The 17,173-nt window shown below is 31.1% G+C and overlaps 1 protein-coding gene across 1 annotated transcript; it reads right to left on the bottom strand.

The window, feature by feature from the left end:
- Positions 1 to 13,281: 13,281 nt before the first annotated feature.
- Positions 13,282 to 16,575, bottom strand: LOC123911257 (probable polygalacturonase). The gene is made up of 6 exons (XM_045962636.1): positions 16,479 to 16,575; positions 15,875 to 16,207; positions 14,854 to 14,974; positions 14,581 to 14,755; positions 14,419 to 14,489; positions 13,282 to 14,084 (listed from the first exon to the last, which is right to left on the bottom strand). Exons 1-6 carry the CDS (start codon positions 16,545 to 16,547, stop codon positions 13,384 to 13,386), a joined length of 1,470 nt encoding a protein of 489 aa, XP_045818592.1. The 5' UTR covers positions 16,548 to 16,575; the 3' UTR covers positions 13,282 to 13,383.
- Between the last annotated feature and the right edge of the window lie 598 nt (positions 16,576 to 17,173).

Here is a 17,173-nt window from a genome sequence, read left to right as displayed (position 1 = left end):
ATTTTTATGTTAATTTGTACATTTTCACTAACAAAAATTGTATATTTATAAGTTGTTTTCTCGTAAACTACCATAAAAAATTTATAATAATACATAAAAACTTATTTATTTGTATAAATTGTTTCGCATAAGTTTAAAAATAAGTCAATTCAAACATGCACTAACTGTGGTGTCTATTGTAGAGTCATTAAAATATAGATCAAATGCATTTGTAAGTCCTTTAAGTTTTGTGTTTGTATACAGTTAGATCATTTAAATTTTTTAGGTAATAAATAAGTCATTTAAGTTTTCTAACTAAAAAAATCAATTCTTTTTATAAAATGTCGGATAATCGGAAGGGTAATTGTGCAACAAATTAGAAACTTAAAGACATATATTTGTTATTTGAAAAATTTAAAGACATATATGTTACAAATGCGAAAATTAAAATACCTCTAAATACATTTGGCCTAAAATATCTAAGCCACTAGATTCCGTCGTAAATAAAATAATTTTTTTTTGGTCTTAGATGAAATTAAACTCACATTTGTGAGATTCCGGGTTCGAACCTGAGTCACGATGTTCGGCCTAACAATTTCGGTATTTTTGTCGGTTGAGTTAGGACTTATGGAACTAAAATAAAAATATTTTATTGTTAAGCAAATTTTTGTTTGACTTGTTAAAATTTAAAATTATAGAATATTTTGTATAAAAATAAAAAATATTCAGCATAGCACAGCCTAAAGTATGTAAAAAAAAAAACACAATCTAAAGTGGGAAAAAAAAGGTGTGGTTGAAACTTGAAAGAAGCAATGAAGCGAGGCAGACAGACAGGCGGTATATATCATTGTATACAATTACATTACACAAGTCAATTCAATCCAACGGTGGAGACGTTGCAGCATGGGTTGCAGCAGGGATAACGCAGCAGAGGATCCGAATCGGTATTGTAACATGCAATCGCACTCAAAAACTACAAATACACGTAATAAAATTTCAAGCCCTAACGAAGAATATATTCAAATATGGGTAATTATTTCACTCATGAAAAATTCACTACCTCCTCCACACTAGGAAAATTTTAGCAAAATATAATACCATTCTGCGATCCCGAAATAGATCAGACGCATGTGAATATAATTATATGTTTATTTGATACTACTTTTCTTTATATTTCTATATGGTTTTTTTATTATCTCTATACCATAGTCAATTTTTTAACAAAATTGGTATGGTCATAGTAATATTTAGCTTTGGTCCCATAAGCATGTATTTATTGTTCTATTTTTAGGTAATGCATGAATATCCAAAATATATTTGTTTTTTAGGCTATGTTTTTTAGTCTTTATTTTGCATACAGATTATATTAGGGGAAAAGAATTAGTATATTAGATCCATTATAGAAAAAGAATTATTATCAATTTCCCACTCTAGCTAGGGTTAACATGTATATTCATTATAAGGGTTAAGAAATTTTCCGATCAGAGTTTGGATATAGAGTTGGTCATATGAGTAGCTGGGTCTCTGGGGTGAGTGGGAGGGAGTGGTAGTTTATGTGAAGTAGAAATCTCAATGATTTTGACTAGGATCTTCGACGAGACTTCTTGACTCCCGCGAGGTTCATTTATCGAGTAGAAAGGATGAATGGAGTTGGAGGTATGATCCAAGTGAGTCTTACATGGTAAAATCAGCTTACTTGGTTCTGGTTGATAGAGTTAGGTCTGACCAGACTCTCCCAAGTGAAGTTATTAGAAATCTAGCTAGCGTCTAGGAGTGGTGGACTACGTCCAAAGTGATTGTTTTTTCATAGTCGCTCCTGCAGGATAGGGTCCCAACTCGTCAGAACCTAATTATGTGTCGGGTCGTTGTGGGGACGAATGAGTCTTTGTGTGTGTTTTGTGGGACGGAGGAGGACTCAGTTGACCACCTCTTTACTGATGAATGTAATCCATGTTTTAAAAGTGTTTTATCTTGCTTATGGTAATAGAAATTGTGTGGATTAAACAGATTGTAGTATAGAGTCCTGGCTTAAGTGAAAGCTGGATTATGTCTTTTAGCTAAGCGAAATTGTCTTTGCTAAACGAAATTAGCAGTTTTTAATTTTTTCTGTTTTGATAGTTAAAGTCAGTAGTTACAAGGTAGTTAGTTTGTTTTAGTCCTAGGTAGTTACTGCAGTTATGCTTAGAACTTGTATATAACTATCTTTGCCCCTTGTGGATGAATGCAATTCTTTTTTTCTTTTTTTTCAAGCAGCAAAGAAATGATATATTTATATACATAATAAAAGGGAAACCGAGAGGAAGAAGTACAAGAAGTACTCAACCCGCACCGGGGGAAAAGTACATAGAAGTACTAGAACCTAAAACCAAGCCAAAAAACAAAAACAGGCCAAAATTCTACCTTTTCCCTTATTCTCTTCTTCACTCCAAAATTCATCTCTCTAAAAATTGTTCACACATTTACTTCCTCTGATCGGATTTCCCAAGTTTGATACAATATCTCGGATCAGGATCACCTGCAGTTGAGTTCAACTGCAGGCCCACACAGTAGAGCAAACTGTCCTGTTATAATTTAAATAATTTATAAAATAAATAAAAAACAATGTACAGCAGGACCCTGCAGTTGATTTTTAACTGCAGGCAATCCAAACTCCAATATCTCTAGGTGGCTGGGGAGTGAGGTTGTGCCCCCAATAGGTATTAATTAAACAGTTATTTGAGAGCTTCCTTGGGAGTGGTGGGGGGTGCCAGGTGCGGTTAAGTTTGACTTTAGTGTGGCATGCTCTTGTGTGGTAATATTTTTCAGTGGGCTGTCTTTGGTCTAGAAAATTGTGGATAGGGCGAAACTCTCTTCTTGAAAATGGTTTCTTGGTAAAAACCCTAATAGTCCATGCACTTTCTACAATTGTGAGGTGCAACCTTTCTTCTGTTGAGTCTGATTTTTTTTTTTTTTTGACACATCTTTTCGCCTAATAGTTGAACTCTTTATTAATCTCTTTTATATGCATTAACGAGTTTTTTTTTTCTCTTTTTACAGAGATGTGGAAGAATTCAAGCGAAGATTGAATTTGAGTTGGAAAGAAAGAATAAGTGAGATGATGTATATGAAGTACAAGTAAAAATTCTAAATTACTTGGATACTCTTAGTCTATTATGGGATGATCCTCGCAGACTCTCCTCATGAACCAATTTTATTATTAAAAACCAATTCAACCAACTTCTTATATAGAATGCTGGTCATGTAAAAATTCTACATTACTTGGAAACTCTTAGTCTTAGACCCGTAACTATATTGTTGATGGAATTATGTCTTGCCGTCTACTTTGAGTGATCCGTTTGAATTATGACTTGTTGAGAATGTACCTGTTTTGTGTGTGATATTTGCTAAAGTATGAAATAATGGTGTCATCATGGACCTGTTTGATATAAATTTTTTTAAAATAGATTCTTATAGCGTTACAAAATTTGGTGTAAAAAAATTTTACAAGATATTTTTTTATAAAAACTTTAAATGAAAATTTGTTTTGAATAGTTATTCTTAAAATATTATTTTAGGTATTTGATATTTTATTTAAATTTTATTTGGATATCAAAATTTCGAAAAATCATTTAATTTTGAAGCTATTTCAAATAGATTTTTATAAAAAAATTATTTTTGAAATACAACTTTTTGAAAAAATTGTGATTTTGACTATGTTTTGATCTTCAATAATGTGTGTTTATGTTATATGATGTCAAAATTAGTGTTTCAATTTAGAAAAAGAGAATATAAAAAAATTTGTAATATTTTGAAAAACGGTTTTAAAAAATTTATTTTCAAAAATACAAAGAAAAAAATCCATTTTTCTAAAGTTGAAACAAACACGCCCCATATTTTATGTCTTTGATATAATATTTCTCTCTTATTTTAAGTGACATTAAATATTTTTGTTTGTGATATTGCGTAGATTGTCTAATTCCAAGATTTGGATAAATGACTTAAATTTCTCTTGTTTCTCGCTTATTAAGAAAGTTGTTATTTCTCTTGTTTCTCGCTTATACAACAATGTTAAAAGGTAGAACAATTAATTAAAGGTACTTTTGGAAGAATATCTTTAAATATAGTTGCTATCGGTAACTTATGCTTATATCATTAAAAAAAATTTACTTTTGTTTATATTTATGACCAACTTTTTGTCTTTTGTATATATAAAAGAGTCACGCTAAACAGTGTCCCGCGATATTTGTTAAGCATACCAAAACAGAAAATAAAAAATAAAATTAATATTCAAAAGACAACTTTTTATAGTTTTGAGATATTGAATACACGTATTTCGAGATGGAACTTTTATTTTAATATGCTTAATCATAGCTTAATGTTTAGTTGATGATTATGGGGTGCCAACATAGTTGGGATCGATGTCATAGTTATCATGTGATCCCTATGCACGCTAATGTTTTAAAAAAAAAAATAGCTTAATGTTTAGTTAACCACAAAATTTATCTGGGTGCCTCAAAAATACAAACATGCTCATCAAGAGACCGTAAAAAAGAGGAGTGCTAGCAACACACTCTTTAACAAACACACTCTAACACACTCTCTTCTATTGGTTAAAATTTATATATGGGTCCTATAAAAATTATATGAGTCCACATTTTTTTATGGGACCCATGTGAATTTCAATCAATAAAAGAGAGTGTGTTGGAGTGTGTTTGTTAAAGAGTGTGTTGCTAGCATTATTCTAAAATGGATATGTGGTGCGTCGGGTACGATTAGGTATGGTTCTAATGTGCCATATTGTTGTGTGGTTTATCTGGACCTCCCGAATGATATTATTATATTTGTAAGTGGGTCATTAATGATTGATAATCTTGTGGATAGGGTGAAACTCTCATCTTGAAAATGGTTTCTTGGTAAAAACCCTAATAGCGCCTGCTCTTTCTACGAGTGGGAGGTTCAATCTCGCTTGTGCTGGTCAATAAAGCGAGGTGTGGATGCGGTGCTCGGATGTTTCTGGCTCCTATTAAGTGATATCTCTAGGGGTGTCCGCTCTTATTTGACTTTTCAAATCCCCTCTTTTTGGTCACTGCTTTGAGTGATTTTGATGGTTAACTTGTTGCTATATATTTATCTATTTGCCATTAAAAAAAAAATCATAGAATAAATATGTTCTTATAAAGTGTTTGATATGTTAAATCTTGCGAACACCCAAACAAACGCATATCAGACCAATTATCACTCCCCTGTAGCCTTGCTTCCCCTTTCCCTGCTTGTTTTGATCTTTTATCTTGTGGGTAATTTCCTTGGTCATTCTTTAATTATTATATATTGAGCAAGTTGGATTTTACAATATGTTTAGTTTAAGGAGACCAAATATATTATAGAGAAATCTCCTATGGGACAAATTAATATTCAAAAAGGTCTGTTTCCAAATGCAGGCCTTAAAAAATTAATATTGCCATTTTTGATTATACCCTTTGAAGAAAGAAGTTGTTGTTAAAACGTGTTTTGATATAAATTTAATATTTATTTTTTGTTCACATTATCACCAGTAACATCTATATAAACACCTTCACCAAATCAAAGAAAAACATTTCATATAAATCCCTTTACCTTTAAATAAAAAATCATTCAATAAACAAAATGCCAAATTATATCATTGGTCCTTCCTTCCGTTTATCTACGCATAAGAAATGTTACATGTTTGTGAAAGAAAAGTATGTGTAGTTTTGAATTATGCTCCAGAAGAGGAGAATAACTATATTATGAATGGGCCAATTCATATTTCCGACGGGTTTCCGGTGCTCTCGAAAACAATATTCGAAGATCGAATAGATTGCGCCTTTGACATTGAAGACGAAGACAATGAGGCATTCATCTTCTCTGGAAATCAATGTGCCAAAATAAAATACGCTACACATTCGTCAAACTTCAAATTACATATAGGTCCTATTCCAATTTCAGACATGTTTCCTTGTCTCAAGGAAACAGTGTATGAATGGAATAGACGCAGCAATCAATTTCGTGAAGAAGCATGTTCACATATTAAGGAAATGAGACTGCACTTCTAAACTATGACACGGGAAATTTTTGCGAAACAAGTAAGTTCTCCACATATCAATTTTGCCGGATTCGGGCCGAGAAGTGACTATATCGTCGGCGGTAGAATAAAAGGAATTCGTGATGATTGGCCTGCTCTTCGTGGCTTATTACAATAGTAGATTAATTCCTTTATTATCATCTCCACCATCCCAACAAAAAACATTAATCATCCTTTCTATACCATTTATCAAAGAGTCCGGTAAAAGTTGATATTATAAACTATAAAAATATATTTTTTCAGAGACCAATTGCCAACTGATTAATATTTTCTTTATAAACTAATATAATACCCGTGACTACGAATGGGTTAGAGTAAAGAGTAAAGAGTTGATATTATAAATGGACCAAACTTATGTACAGTTCCATATACACAGTTTTTATTGTGCCAGATATGTGGTAAGTTATTTTTATTTAAAAACATTTTTCTTTTTCTTTTTTTAATTAAAATATATAAATAACTACCTTTTTGTGAGAGGAACAGGAAAAACAGCATCTAAAAAAATGCATATAAATTTTGTCCATTATAAATTATATCATTTATCAAAAAGTCCGGTAAAAATTGATATTATAAACTATAAAAATTGATTTTTACAGAGACCAATTGTCAATTGGTTAGTATTTTCTTTATAAACTAATATAATACCCGTGCTGCAATTTCTTTTATTGTAGGACGATATTGTTAGAGTAAATTAAATAATGACTAATTTTACATTATATAATTTAATTTCAATCTAAATTTTATCTATTGAGATAAAACAAAAAAAAATATTAGTAAAGTAAATTAAAATTGGTTGAATATGTTCTATAGTGCAAAATTAACTCTGTGAAAAAATCCTGGTTAATGCAATATTATTGTTCCGTGTATGATAATTATCTTTACCTATATATCTATATCTATATATAATGAGGATTCATGACTTTGGGTTGGATTTTTTTTATACATATTTTACCCTCACTTACTTGGTCGGTTATCAAACTAGATCAACCCAATAGTAACAGCATACCATAAACTGGGATCAGGATCACCTGCAGTTGAGTTCAACTGCAGACCCACACAGTAGAGCAAACTATCCTGTTATAATTTAAATAATTTATAAAATAAATAAAAAAACAGTGTACAGCAGGACCCTGCAGTTCATTTTTAACTGCAGGCAATCCAAACTCCATAAACTGTACGGTTATGCTATTCAAGTTTAAAAAAATTGCACCTAAACAAACTAACTGAATATATTAAGATAATTGAAAGCACAACATGCACTATTACATGCACTAACCTCTAACCGTACAAATTCTGCTTCTTTGGAAACGAATCACAAGGTCTTCATTGAGAAAAAAATTGTAAAATTCAAACAACACTCAATTCATTGTGGCATACTATTTCATTGTGCAAGTAAAAGAGGATCAAATCAACCGACTTTATGTGCAAGTAAAAAAGAGGATCAAATACAACACTCCTCGGATATTTCAATATCATTAAAAGTTTGAAAGTCGTTTTTCCCAAACAACTTATGTTTGTTGTATGAATGAAATATTCGGTCACTTTAAATAAATAAATAAATAAATAAATAAAAATATATGAAAATTTAGAAAAATTTTAATGTATTCACGTGAAATTATGCATTCAAAGAATCTATGGTATCTCATTCTCTGTTTTTGTAGCATTTTGTAAAACAATTCATTTTCGGTAAGCGCAATTCAAGCGGTGGAAACAATTTCACAACGATTCAATACATGAATTTAGTTTACTTCATTCACTTACGTATGTAGGTATTGATTTTCCATACTGTATGTGAACACAATTTGCGTGTCATTGGGTAAATTCAGTTTACATACACCTTTGCAGTTGCAGAGTTGAAACCTTTGAAGAGTTAATATAGAATTAAGGACATTTTTGGTATTATAATTAAATTTTAAATTGATTTGGGTGCAATTAAAAAATTTTAGGGTGTTTTTAGGAAAAATCTTATAATAATATTATTTTATTAGAATTTAGTATAAAAGACTACTATTATCCCTAATTTAGTGAGTTGTCAAAAAAGGAAAAAAGCCAAAAATTTTATTTTATTAATATTTTCCTTTACTAAATATACATTATAAGATATATTCCAATAAAAAGAAAAAACTTTTAAGGACATATTTATTATTTATATGTATGCATTTTCAATAAGTAAAATAATTACTAATAAAAAAAGCAAAGAAAAGAATAACAAAAAAAAAAAGCAAAGAAACATAGGAGAGAAACAATAATCAATTGTATAATGCTGAAATTAAATAAACAATTGATCAATAAAAATGAAGCAACAACCATAATAATTAAGTTTGCCCAGTTAATTTCCCGATGATATATAATTGTAGGATCGATCCAATACATAGGTAGAAAAAAATAATATTACTGAATACTGAGGTGATGTCAACACTACTCCATGATGATTTGAAAGTATTTATTCAACAATTAATTAGAACAAGTCACATAAATAGATTCACATATGCTAGCAACGATTAACATTTAATTAACTTTTATTTTCCATGAAAGTTTATTTATGTGGCTTATTCGCATGCATTGTGATTGGATATATACCCTCAAATTATCAAAGTACGTGGTTGCGGATCAAACCTCTGCCTCCTCCACCTCCTCTGAAGCTACTCTGGCGTTTCCCCTAGCTCTCTTCCAGTATCCGACTAACCACCAAATGATTAATAGTGTCCCAAATGTGAGACTCACACTATCAAATACACATAGAGCTGTAACCACCCACCGGTTGTTGAAAAATCGAAAAAAAGGATTAAGATTCGGGGATGCTGGCGCTGGCGCCTCTCCTTCAGGTGCAGCTGAGTCAAATAGAGCGGATGAAATGAGAAGAAGGGTGAGGAGGATTTTGAACATATTGGTATGGTACTGTATGCACGTAAGGTGTTTTAAAGAGAATAGATAGTTTGTATGAAATGGATGGAGAGGCCGAATTACATTCTACTATATATATATATATATATATATATATATATATATATATATATATAAATGTCCTAAGCGCTTTTGTGTAGACTCGTTGAATTAGGTTTATGTCCCTCCCTTTTCTTATTTTATTTTATACTCCTTTTATTATACAGAGCGAGGGCAAAGCCTGCTTTATTTCCTGATGTATAGATGCTCTTCGTCTTAAGAAAAAAAAGTTGGGTAAGAAATAACAATTTTTAAGAAAATTATAATTCACTTACATTATCATTAGTGAATTATAATTTCCCCAAAATTATATTGAAATTTGTTTATATGCATTTGGTTGTGTGAATTTTATTTTCTGTCAAATAGCCTAGTGGTTAGAAAATTCACCTTAAAAGTGAATTAGTGGAGTGTCTCGAGTTCGAACCCGGGCTCTGCACATATAGTGCGATATCCTACCAACTGAGTTAAGCTCACGGGGACGTTGTGTGAATTTTTTTACTCATGTGTTTAATTAGAATATATAAATAGATATTTGTAGCGAAATTTTTAGAAATAATATATAAATATGTATTTAATAAGTGATTTAATTGGATATGCATGTGTAAAAAACTTTTACACTATTATAAAGAAATTTAATTCTTAAATAGTTCTATAGATATTTTAAGAAAAAATATCATGTGTATCTAAATAATGAAATGAAATTTGATTAGACATTTATATAAAATCATTTTAAACAATCTTTTTTTATAAATTATTATACTACTGTAAGTGCATAAAAGTTAAACACAATAAAGTAATCCTTTTTTTTTTTACTAAAAAGTAATCCTTTTTTTACCATTAAGCCAAGAACATTTAGACTTCATGTATAAGGGAAGACTAGGCCTTATCCTAAAGGCAAGAACTATGGTTTAGAAGTAAAATAAGTAATTAGTATAGGTATAACATTTTTAGTTTTATTAATTAAGAACTAAAAGAAGAAATAAATTAGTTTATGGTATGGCATTTTTAGTTTTATTAATTAAGAAGTAAAAGAAGAAATAATATTATTATGGTATGACATAATTAACGTATAACCAATTCCTTAAACATGAGATAAGGATTTAATTTAAAATATGCCCGTGAGCTATCAACTATTAGTTTGTACGGTTGTGATTGGTGTTAGACTTATAGTTAGTGAGAACCACGGTTCGATTCTCTGCAATTACGCTCGGAAGGAAGCTGAAATCACTTAATGTCAGAACTGACCTCCAAAACAGATTAGACGGTCCAGTGAGTCGATTACTGGTGGCGAAACAACAAGAAATCTCTGTGAAATATGCTTAGTTGATAGCTACGTCGCATTTTATATGGAGAAGATGAGATTCGAAATCCAAACATTCCAGTTACTAACTAAAAAAAAGTTAATTTAGAATCGAATATAATATCCAACCATAGATAACAAAAGTGCATGGCTCAAAATATTATATTTCCTTCTATCTATTTTGATTCTAAAATTAAGAAAAAAAATTAATAAGTGTCTTTCTTTGTTTTCAAATACCAAATAAGTTATAATTCTTTATTTTATTTTTTTGGTTCAATGAATATAGTGGCATAATTTACACACAATCTGTGCATAAAATATGTGAAGAAGTCGGTTTTTTTAGTTTTTATTTTTAAGCAATTCACATGTAGTCTTAACATATTTTAATTGGGTTTTCGTAGTTATGTTCATAATATTGTATCTCGCGTTATTTTTATATACAAACAATGAACATATGTAGTCCATTGGTATTGTATTTATTTGTATAAAATCACATTTTTGAATGAAAATATTAATTTAAACAATTTTTGTTTGAGGTTGTATTTTATCTAACAATTGTGTTAAATATTATTATATGAGTTAAATAAGTTTTTGGGTCATATAAATATTTCAAGTTTCGATTTTAGTTCCTATAAAAAAATTCAACAAATTTGATCCAGTAAAATATGTGACGGCACAACTTTTAGTATCTCCTTTTAAACAATCTATATGTACTCTTCACAATTATGAATCTTAAATCCTAACTGGTGTCAAATATATCGAAAGATCTTAATTTTATGAATCTCAACTGGTGTATTTCAAGCACCTTCAAATCAGTATTTATTGAATAAACTAAGACTCTGGTTAAACAGTGCAATGGCCGTGTCATTTTATATAGTTTGTGTGGTTATTGAATAAACTAAGACTCTGGTTAAACACGGCAATTTAAAACTATGAGTATATGTACAACTAAGTATAAATACATGAATAAGGAAGGTAGAGTTTGTTTCACTCTTGCTGACACGAAAAGAGTTAAAGGTAGTTAGGATATAAATAGTTTTCACCTCTTGTAGCAACTAAGCTGGTATCATTTTGATAATGCAATGAATCATTCAAAGATCAGTTTCAAAAATTCTAACCAATAACTCATAATTTAGTAAATCATCAATAAAACAACTTAAGCTAGATTTGCTTAAATAACCAATAACAGCCCCAGAATGACACATTCTAATGAGATGAGGTTTATATTCTTTAAGTGAGGGAGAAGCCATGGCACTACAGGAGGCTATGAAGGAAATGATGCAAACAGGTTTCACAAATGTTACATTTGAAACCAATTCAAAAATTATAGCAGATGCATTTCACAGTAGGAATACCGGAGTTTCCGAATTTAGCTCTAATATCTCTAATATAAAATGTATCTTAGCTCTAAATTTTGAGGTGAAGTATATATAAAGTGACAAGCGAACATGGTTGCTGGTATGCTCGCACCGGCGGCCATTTTTTGCTCTAATCGCAATCTCTTATATGATGAAATGGTATGAATTTGCTTTTGTCATAAAGAAATACAAATAATAAAGAACGTACTCAACAACAAAAAAAATTCAGGAGCAAGGGCTTTTGTTCAGAAGAAACAAAGCACAAAATGGAGGTAAAATCAGAGCACAAAAAAGGATGTGTTGTGGTTGCAAAAACAGGGCATAAGGGTGAGTTTTGGATGCTAAATCAGAACACAAGAGACGGTTAGTTATGATCGCATAAATAGAACATCACAGATTCAGTCACGAGACAAAGGGAAAAAAGTTTTTAGTAAGTTAAACGAGTGATGAAGCGGAAAAGGGTTGTATATCCAAAATGCAAAGACTAATTCCTTGAGCCAGGTAGGACAACAATGGACGCGCATCTGCAAAGTAAAAGGGTCATCAGAGATTTCATCAAGTCGTGCGGAGGCATATCGAAGGTTATTTTTGAAACGGATTCCAAAAGCGTGGTGGATGCAGTTAATCATTTATGCAGTGGTAGTTCAGAATTTAGTTTTCTTATTTGCCATAATAATAATATCCTGTTGTGTAATCCAAACTTTAAGGTTAAGTTTATCAAGTGGCAAGCGAACATAGTTGCCCACACACTTGCTAGGACGGCCAGTTCTTGGCTCGTCGCTGTCATTTTAAGACATTACCTATTTGTATCGCTCCCTTATTGAATAATGAAATAATATAAGTTATTGTTCGTAAAAAAAAAACAGCATGAGTTATTAATGATTTTGATCCATAAGAATAATTTATTGAGTTATATGCTGTTGTGACATGAAAAATGTTAGGTATGCCTGTATAGAAATATTAGGAAGCCCTTGTTACATCACAGTTAAAACAGGCCTACACTGTGACGCATTTTAGGTATACAACAACTCAAATTCAAATTTATAGAAGGCTTAAATGCAGTTTTGGCCCCCCAAGTTTCACAATTGCTTGATTTTGGTCCCCCACATTTCAATTGCTTGATTTTAACCCTCTAAGTTTCACAATTGCTTGATTTTAGCCCTCCAAGTTTCAATTGCTCGATTTTGGCCCCCCAAGTTTACCCCCTTTTGCATTTGCTAGCCCCCATTGACTTTTTTGATTAAAAATTGGTTATGTGGCATTTTAAAGCATTGTTTACATTAAATTCAAATTTCATTACTCCTAAATTGCATCCCTTACATTAAAGAAACTAAATCAATACTGCCTACTATTTTATTTTGTGTTAATCAGGTATGTTTGCACGCAAAAATTGCGAAGACTGATTCATCGAGCCAGGTAGGACAATGTTGGGCGCGCATCTGGATATACTAATACCTCAAAATGTTTGACATTACTTATCAGAGCTGACCCTCACCGTCTCATCCAACTGTTCTTAATCTACTTAACATAAACATGACTTAATACCACATAATATTCATTATGGTGTAGATCAAATGCTAATGCAACCTTAAACAACATTTTTGTTCTAATAAAAGCACAGCTTTAGTGTATAATTATTATGATAACTTATTTTCTAATAGTTTTGATACATGACAATAAAGCCATTATGTATATTACATTCAAAATTCAACTACTATTCTTAATCAGAAATATGAAACACTTCTAAAAGAACAAGTCTTCAACTCAACACTCTCAATAGGCAATTTGTCATCAGGAAAAGGGCAACTAAATTTCTCTTCTTTTTCTGGCAGCAAATCACAAGGCTTAGGTACCACATTGCTAGTAACTCCTTGAATATCAGTGCAATTCCATTGCAACTTTTTCCCAACAGTATGAATTGTCACATCGGAAATACAAATATCAGTAAAAGGGTCATTAGAAATTCCATCAAGTCTTGCAGAATATGTAACATTTTCTGCATTAACATTACTATAATTTATTCCAGTAATATTAGGAAGTGCTTTTGGATCAAAGTTAGGATCAGGGTGTGATCCATATGAACCTGTCATCCAAAACACATATTTCATTGTGTGCAATTTCAAACCTCTAACAAATATATCTTTCACATATGCTCCACGACCGACGGCAGTTTTGATTCTAACTGCTGATTGTGTATTGATGGCTGTGAGATCTTCAACTCTAATATCTTTGATTCCACCTGACATTTCACTTCCTAATGCAATCATAGCACTATCAGGGGATATACATTTAAGTCTTCTAATTACTATTTGTTGACTTGGCATTCCGAATTTTATTCCATAATCATCCCAACCACTTTTTATTGCTACACAATCATCACCAGATGTTACTTGACAATCTTCAATCCTTACATTGGTACAAGAATCTGCACAAATGGAAAAAATCATCAGAGCAGTTACAATTGGTCTTAACCTGCTGGTTTGCGGGGTAGGTTCCTCGACATAATCCAGGGAGGTAAGTAAAATCAGGTCAAAAATTGGTTCAGGAACTTCAGGTAGAATTCGAACTCGGGAACTCCCGAGTAGTTCATCTTTAGTTAAAGCTCATTGACCACATGAATCTAATTAGCATTGAGGTATAATCTATGTGGCACAGACACATGTAGTTGCATGCAAATATTCTATTTCTCTCATATTATTATCGAGGTCAACGTGTCAGTGTTAATATCATGATAGTCTCATAGGTATAATATTTGTTACCTGGATTTATTCCATCTGTGTTGGGAGAATCAATTGGTGCAACAATGTTCAATCCTTGAATGATAATGTCACTGCAGTAATGGTAGAATATCATTAGTATAACAGAAATCTCAAGTTTTAATATTAATCATGAATGCATGAAAATGAAAATTCTTATCAAACCTGCTATAAATTGGATGGACAAACCAAGATGGAGAGTTAATCAATGTGAGATTTGAAATTTGGATTTGGTTAGAGAACATAATCTCAATCAAATATGGCCTAGTGAGATTCAATTTATCTTTGTGAAATTTGTCCCACCAATAAGATCCTTGACCATCAATTGTCCCATTGAAACCTAATTAACAAATTAAAAAATGTGACATTAAAAATATTTTCAATTTTTCAATGAGACATCATCTTACTAAATTTTAATAATAAGTCTGGTAATTTTACCAGTGATAACAACATCTGTGAGATTAGTTCCGAAAATGAGACTACTAAATCTTCCATCAGGTGCATCCCTTCCTTTCCCATATGATGGTAAGACAGGAAGTGAGGGCCAATCTGACTCATCCTGTCAATTTTGACCAATGATCGTTGAGTCAAACTATATATTGATGTCAAATTTTGTTGAACTAACATTGGAAACTAAAAATATTAGTTAGGTATTCATAATTGTATTATGCTAAAGACCGGTGATCAGAGAGTGTGTGTATTTAGAAGAAGGAAAATGTTATGTAAACACATTTATTTGATAAAAATACAACAAATATACGTTTTGCGTACTTGTGAGGGGAAAGAGAGTTATGTTAATTTTGTGTCTCAAAATTTGTGTTTGAATAACACACCTTTTAGAAGAAATATCAAACTATCCATTTATGTCAAATGTGTATAACTAACATGACAAAAAAGTTAGTTAGGTGAGATTTTAGTGATAAAGCATATTTTCTAATATTTTTACTGTGCTATTTATCTTTTAAGTTATGTTTTCCAAAATAGGGGGCATACATAGCTAGGATTAATGTCATAAGATCTAATTCAACTGATAATGTCTGATAATGTCGTTATTGTTATGTTTGGTCACCTACACCTAGGTTCAACATATAGGTGGTTGTTGAATCAGTATCAAATAGTCAAGTTTTCAAACCAAGTGTTTCGCAAGAAAATTATATATGCATCTCTTTTAGACCAAGAGATCTTTGATGAAATAGACAACAATGTAATGACTTTGTAAATGCATGATTGAACATGTGTATCCATGGGATCAACATATCGGTAGCTGTTTGATCAAGATTATATGGACGGTATTTTTGAAGATTAAAATTAAATAATTAAAAATCTGTGTTTCTAGACCATCTGATGATCTTCATCAAACGGCCAACCAATGAAAGCATAGTATATTAATCGTATCTATTTCGATCAAACCTATATTACAATAATTTTACGGCACAAAAAAATTGAGGTAAATAGGTACCTGAGATCCAAGAATGACAGCATTATTTTGGAGGAAAAGAGTGAAATGACTTGTAAGATTAAAGCTACCAGTTAGCCATTTTCCTGGTGGCACCACAAGTAAAGCTCCACCATCATTAGCATATTGGCTAAGATTTCTAATTGCAGATTCAAATGCTTTAGTATTTGAAGTTTTTCCATCACCAACAGCACCAAAATCTGTCAAATATGCAATGTGCTTTCTGCAATTAATAGCAGGGTACTCATGCTGATCATTTCCCCTAGTAACTCTGCTTTCTGCTACTTTCACTCCTGTTGATCCTAATAACACAACTAGGAAAAGAACCCCAAAAACCTAAAAATAAAAAATATGTGAATCTTCTAATTAAAAAAATATTAAAAAAAACATAATCAAGGCCAAGTTTCCTTGGACTACACAAACAAAATAGTAACACCGACATAACAATCAAGAAAACAAAAGCTCCGACTTCAATCGGACAACCTTGAATTGATGTCTTTCAGATCAGTTGGTCTTTGGACCATATACTGATTTTTTAAAAACAAAATTCAAGGAAGATAATGTTCAATTACATTAAAAAAAAAACAAGAAAGAGATTAAAAATTACATGGGGGATTTTGAGTTTTGGACATGACATCATTGTTAGAGTGTGACCAAGATTTTGTTCAGTTTTCATTTGTGACAAACTACAAAAAAAAAGGGTCATATTTATAGTGATGGTTGATTAAGGAAAAATGAATGTGATTGAGTAACGGCGTTATATCTAAGGAGAGATTAACGGAGAATTTAAAAAACGTGGTGATTTGAAAGACTTAGGAGTTAGGAATGTGAAAAAATAGTGATGGTCACATAAAGTATATAATTCCGTGTTAGGAAATCTTAGTATGGTCTTGTGTAGTGGCGGTAATATAGGCATGTCTTCATTCGTGAAAATTAATGTATCATTATGTATAAAATAGTTTCCTTTCCTTTCTTGGCAAATTTAACCGTCATCAAAGAAATTCATATGTTATCAATCTTTAATTGGTACAGTGCCGATTATCGTTAGGCTTAGTAGGGAGGAGTACACTTCGATCCCCCACAACTATGATCGGGAGGGGTTGAAACCACGTGATCTCAGAACTAACATCCGAACCAGATTAGGCGATTTAGTGGACTGAATACTGGTGGTGAAAAAAAAAAAATAAATATATATATATATATATATATATATATATATATATATATATATATATATATATATATATATATATATATTTTTGTATCCAAAACTAAAATTCATATCTCTTTCAATTTTAATAT

This window comes from Trifolium pratense, linkage group LG2 (assembly GCF_020283565.1).
Source record: "Trifolium pratense cultivar HEN17-A07 linkage group LG2, ARS_RC_1.1, whole genome shotgun sequence".
Taxonomy (NCBI): domain Eukaryota; kingdom Viridiplantae; phylum Streptophyta; class Magnoliopsida; order Fabales; family Fabaceae; genus Trifolium; species Trifolium pratense.
Note: the sequence above shows the minus strand (reverse complement) of the source record. Positions and strands in the feature narration are given on the sequence as shown.

Bases quoted from the DNA above. Each gene is read 5' to 3' on its own strand.
- LOC123911257 (XM_045962636.1), bottom strand. From the start codon at position 16,547: ATGAAAACTGAACAAAATCTTGGTCACACTCTAACAATGATGTCATGT. The intron at 16,208-16,478 runs GTAATTTTTAAT...TTTTATTTTTAG, and splicing joins CAAAACTCAAAATCCCCCAT to GTTTTTGGGGTTCTTTTCCT. The intron at 14,490-14,580 runs GTTTGATAAGAA...CCATTACTGCAG, and splicing joins GTCCATCCAATTTATAGCAG to TGACATTATCATTCAAGGAT.